General features: G+C 47.1%; 1 protein-coding gene across 1 annotated transcript; it reads left to right on the top strand.

Annotated features, from left to right (window-relative positions):
• Positions 1 to 3,875: 3,875 nt before the first annotated feature.
• Positions 3,876 to 4,829, top strand: LOC310856147 (palmitoyl-protein thioesterase ABHD10, mitochondrial-like; the record flags this gene model as incomplete). The annotated part of the gene is made up of 1 exon (XM_083761393.1): positions 3,876 to 4,829. One exon carries the CDS (start codon positions 3,876 to 3,878, stop codon positions 4,827 to 4,829), a length of 954 nt encoding a protein of 317 aa, XP_083617519.1.
• Between the last annotated feature and the right edge of the window lie 679 nt (positions 4,830 to 5,508).

Genomic DNA, 5,508 nt, shown 5'->3' on the forward strand with positions numbered 1-5,508 from the left:
GGACTTACATATTAAAATGTAAACCCTTATACCAAGAAATAACACACAAAACAAGTTGTCAACTCAGTTTCAAGTTATTATATTGAAATTCGACCAACCCAAACACAAACAGTTCATCAGTTCATGAAACAAGACCCAATAGTTTGCAATGTTTGTAAATAGTTACCACCCGTCAATTCATTGCATATCCACCTCGCCGTTCATAAATAAATAAACAGTAGCCTATAATGTTCCAGATCCACGCAACGCAGACGCAACGTGAATGTTAGTAAACGAAGGTATAGTCCGTCTGTCCGAGCAGAGCGGCTCTCTAATCGTCTCCAAAACAACAAAACATAAAAAGAGGCTTGAAAAAATAAAGGGGGAAATAGCACTGCTCCGTGTGTGATTGGTGACAGGGACAGAGACAGGTCAAGATGCGCCGGGGATCGTTGTATAGTTGGCCGTTTATTGTCGTCCGTTGGAATGGTTGTTTGTAGCTCCAAAGCAGGTGTTGAAGTGAAGCAAGGGAATACAGTAAACGGAGACCGGAGTCACATTTGCTTAGAAAAACTGTCTTACGATACCACAACTACAATAACAATTGTGTTCTATTACAATTACTGTAGTCACTAGTCAGTGCTTTCACACACACACACACACACACACACACACACACACACACATAAATATTGCGCCCAACGTGGGGCTCGAACCCACGACCCTGAGATTAAGAGTCTCATGCTCTACCGACTGAGCTAGCCGGGCCTGTCATGTTGTGGTTAACAGCCCCCTCTAGTGGGCTGCCCCTACTCTGCTCAGGGATATTTTTATTTTATATAAACGGTGGCTAAATCTCCATAATAAGCAATGACGAAGGGCATGCCGTTTACATGAGCATGTCTGTAGGTACTCTGTCCACACTCCACAGTAGGCCTAATGTTAATTCATTTGATTGTCAAGTGAAGTTGGATCATCTATATCTTCATTGATTGATTGATTTATTAACAGTTTGCAGAACTACAGTAGGCCTACATTTCGCAACTCAATACAACAACTGTTAACTGTGAGTGGACGACACCATAAAGCATTACACTTTTTGCAAGTTTGGAATAGAGGTATATGTGCATGCATAAAGTGAATGGCAGATCGAGTGGCAAAGTGAGTGACAAAGTGAATTTAATGTTGTTTAAAGGGACACTTCACCCTTTTTGCTAAAAAATATATGTTAATCATGTTTAGAAGCTTTAGAACACTTTCCTGGGGGTCTTTATGTGTGTAATATGTGGTTTTAGATATTTTAGATTGTAGCAGTGAGCACAGTGTCTCTGATGTCATGGACACTGGTCTCACTACCTTCCTGGACTACAATTCCCATAATTCTTTGGTGCACTGCTCCTCCTTGTGGATAGGGGGGAGAGCTGTCTTACTGAGACAACATGTAGTCCAGGAAGGAAGTGAGCCCAGTGTCCATGACATCAGAGACACCAGGCTCACTGCTACAATCTAAAATATCTAAAACCACATATTACACACATAAAGACCCCCAGGAAAGTGTTCTAAAGCTTCTAAACGTCATTAACATATATTTTTTAGCAAAAAGGGTGAAGTGTCCCTTTAAAGTCATGTAATGCAATCAAATAGGACTTTTCTGTTTGGATGTATCCAGGCTGTCAAGGCCAGGCAGAAAGTCCTTTTATGCCACTCAGTGGCGGGCGTTCCCGCATAACTTCCAGGTAGCCTATGATGATGATGATGATGTCACACGCATACCCTCTATACTGTACATACCCCGGCCACCCTAGTATACAGTGGCGTGCACAAATAGACACTAGGGGGTGCTAGAGCACTTTTGGCAATTTTGCTCTTTTTTTTCCTTTTTTTTATCTTGATAAAAGAACGCTTCTACTATATTATTTAGGCCCCCCACAATCTAAAGCTGTGTTTCTATGTCAGTGGTTCTTCGATTAAAGAAAAATAGCAGACCTACAAGCTCGTAGCGCGCCACTCGGTGGCGCGCTACGAGCTTGTAGATCTGCTATTTTTCAATAGCTAAAGCACCAAAATGGGTTCCTGCCCCAAAATGCGCTGCACAAGGTGCCCTGTTTTCACTTGAGCCCCTGCCCCTCTAAATGTCTGTGCACGCCACTGCTAGTATACAATAACTTTTATATCTGTTGTCATAGCACCCTGTCTGTCTGTGTCTTTTGTCCACCCTAGTATACAATAACCTTTCTATCTGTTGTCATAGCAGCCTTTCTGCCTGTGTCTTTTGTCCACCCTAGTATACAATAACCTTTATATCTGTTGTCATAGCACCCTGTCTGTCTGTGTCTTTTGTCCACCCTAGTATACAATAACCTTTATATCTGTTGTCATAGCACCCTGTCTGTGTCTTTTGTCCACCCTAGTATACAATAACCTTTATATCTGTTGTCATAGCACCCTGTCTGTCTGTGTCTTTTGTCCACCCTAGTATACAATAACTTTTATATCTGTTGTCATAGCACCCTGTCTGTCTGTGTCTTTATATCTGTTGTCATAGCACCCTGTCTGTCTGTGTCTTTTGTCCACCCTAGTATACAATAACTTTTATATCTGTTGTCATAGCACCCTGTCTGTCTGTGTCTTTATATCTGTTGTCATATAGCACCCTGTCTGTCATAACTGTTATATCTGTTGTCATAGCACCCTGTCTGTCTGTGTCTTTTGTCCACCCTAGTATACAATAACCTTTATATCTGTTGTCATAGCACCCTGTCTGTCTGTGTCTTTATATCTGTTGTCATAGCACCCTGTCTGTCTGTGTCTTTTGTCCACCCTAGTATACAATAACCTTTCTATCTGTTGTCATAGCACCCTGTCTGTCTGTGTCTTTATATCTGTTGTCATAGCACCCTGTCTGTCTGTGTCTTTATATCTGTTGTCATAGCACCCTGTCTGTCTGTGTCTTTTGTCCACCCTAGTATACAATAACCTTTCTATCTGTTGTCATAGCACCCTGTCTGTCTGTGTCTTTTGTCCACCCTAGTATACAATAACTTTTATATCTGTTGTCATAGCACCCTGTCTGTCTGTGTCTTTATATCTGTTGTCATAGCACCCTGTCTGTCTGTGTCTTTATATCTGTTGTCATAGCACCCTGTCTGTCTCTGTCTTTATATCTGTTGTCATAGCACCCTGTCTGTCTGTGTCTTTTGTGCCCATACATGGAGATCTCCGTATCTGTCTGTTGTCTGCCTGTATCCTTTCATAACCATAATGGGGATGTTATCAGTGTAACATACTGTACATATGGCCTGGTCTGTGGAGAATGTCCCCCTGAAGTGCAGTGTTGTTCAAGTTACTTTTGAAAAGTAATTAGTTATAGTTGTCTGAAAAAGTTACTAACTAGTAACTAGTTACTTTACTTTAAAGGTATATTCAGTGATTTCAAATGTCACTTATTTTGTTTTGTTGCGATATTAACTCACCCATTGAAAACACAGTAACTATAATGGCGTTACAGAATGGGAAAAATAGTTACGTTACAAGTTACAGCAAAAAGTAGTTTCGTTATGTAAAGTAACTTAAAGTAAGGGCGTTAGTTGGCCATATATGGAGACGACAGACATCTGGTGCTGAGATCGTGACAAATGTAGAACTCCATATATGGATACAGACGACTGGCATCATCATCGTGACAAGCATCCAGTCAAGCTGCATATAATGCGTGGTTATCCCCCCCCCCCCCTGAGTTGAGAAGCAAGCAGTATTTACTCTACGCTCCTGGCGAGAGTCCTATAGGAGACAGGATATTTGGCCTTGCAACCCATTTTATGGCATCATCACGCTGTCCAACTTGAATTTCAATCTATTTAAAGGGATATTTCCACAGCGTGTCACGGTGGAGCGGTATGGCAGCTGCGGCGCTGAGGTCCTGTCGCAGGGCACTTTCACAGATTTTAAGCAACGGGGGCACCGCTACGTTCTCACCAAACGGTTTGGCAGGAGTGAGACATATGTTCTCACCAAACGGTTTGGCAGGAGTGAGACGACATATGTTCTCACCAAACGGCTTGGCAGGGGTGAGACATAAGACCACCACCGTGCAGTTTGCTACGAGACCAGATCTCCCAACGCTGGCCTACAGAAGGCTGAAGGGCAAGAGCCCGGGCGTGGTGTTCCTGCCAGGCTACGCCTCCACCATGAACGGACAGAAGGCCGAGGCCCTGGAGGACTTCTGCAGGTCTCTGGGACACTCGTACCTGAGGTTCGACTACACGGGCCACGGGGCCTCCGAGGGCGTGCTGGAGGAGGGGACGGTCGGTGCCTGGAAGAAGGACGTCCTCTTCGTGCTGGACGAGCTGACGGAAGGGCCCCAGATCCTGGTGGGCTCCAGCCTGGGCGGCTGGCTGATGCTCCTGGCCGGCATCGCGCGCCCGGAGAAGACGGCGGCGCTGGTGGGCATCTCCACGGCGGCCGACCACGTGGTCACGTCCTTCAACGCCCTCCCTCTGGAGACGCGCGCCGAGTGCGAGGAGAAGGGCGCGTGGTCGGTGCCCAGCAGGCACGCGGAGGGCGGCGTGCTCAGCTTCAGCATGGCCTTCCTGCGGGAGGCGGAGGGCCACTGCGTGCTGCAGAGCCCCATCCCCGTCCTGTGCCCCGTGCGGCTCATCCACGGCCTGCGGGACCAGGACGTGCCGTGGCACGTCTCCATGCAGGTGACCGAGCGCGTCCTCAGCCCCGACGTGGACCTCATCCTGCGGCGGCAGGGCCAGCACCGCATGGGCGACAAGGACGACATCAAGCTGGTGTCCTACACCATCGACGACCTCATCGACAAGCTGACCACGGAGGGGTCCGAGTGAGAGGGCCGACCTCATCGACAAGCTGACCACGGAGGGGTCCGAGTGAGAGGGACGACCTCATCGACAAGCTGACCACGGAGGGGTCCGAGTGAGAGGGCCAAGCGTGCAGGGAGAGTAAGGGAGAGTGGCAGCGGCTGAAAGCCCGTTAAGAGGGCACTTTTGGACAAAAAAAATAAGTGAAAATAGCAGATGTACAAGGTCAGCTATTTTCGGGGCGCAACCCAGCACTCTTTAGCTAGTGGAGATGCAGGTGTAACGACATGGATTTCTACATTTTATCATTTTCATCCCACGATTTTGTAACCCATTTTCACCCCTGTGTCAATCGTCTAATGTGATCCTGGGCTCTACACACCCTCCGGCTGGCCATGGGGAGGCAGTTTTTGTGAGGCAGTTTTTGTGAGGGTACCTACCCTATAGGGGACACGGGGAGAACATGCAAACTCCACACAGAAAGGCCCTTTCGCCAACCCCCGCCTTCGGGTATGGGCACTGATGACGCGGAGGAGGAAACACGCCGCCAGCGCCCACAGCGCCCCGAGCGGGAATCGAACCCAGGACCTTCTAGCTGTGAGGCGACAGCATGGATTTCTAAACAAATTTGTTCAACGCAAAAATACTGCGTTCAAAGTTCAGGAGACTGAACGCTGCCTTCAGGTATATGGCATGGAAAAAGGAG

This window comes from Protomyctophum parallelum, assembly GCF_964188405.1.
Source record: "Protomyctophum parallelum genome assembly, chromosome: 1".
NCBI lineage: Eukaryota > Metazoa > Chordata > Actinopteri > Myctophiformes > Myctophidae > Protomyctophum > Protomyctophum parallelum.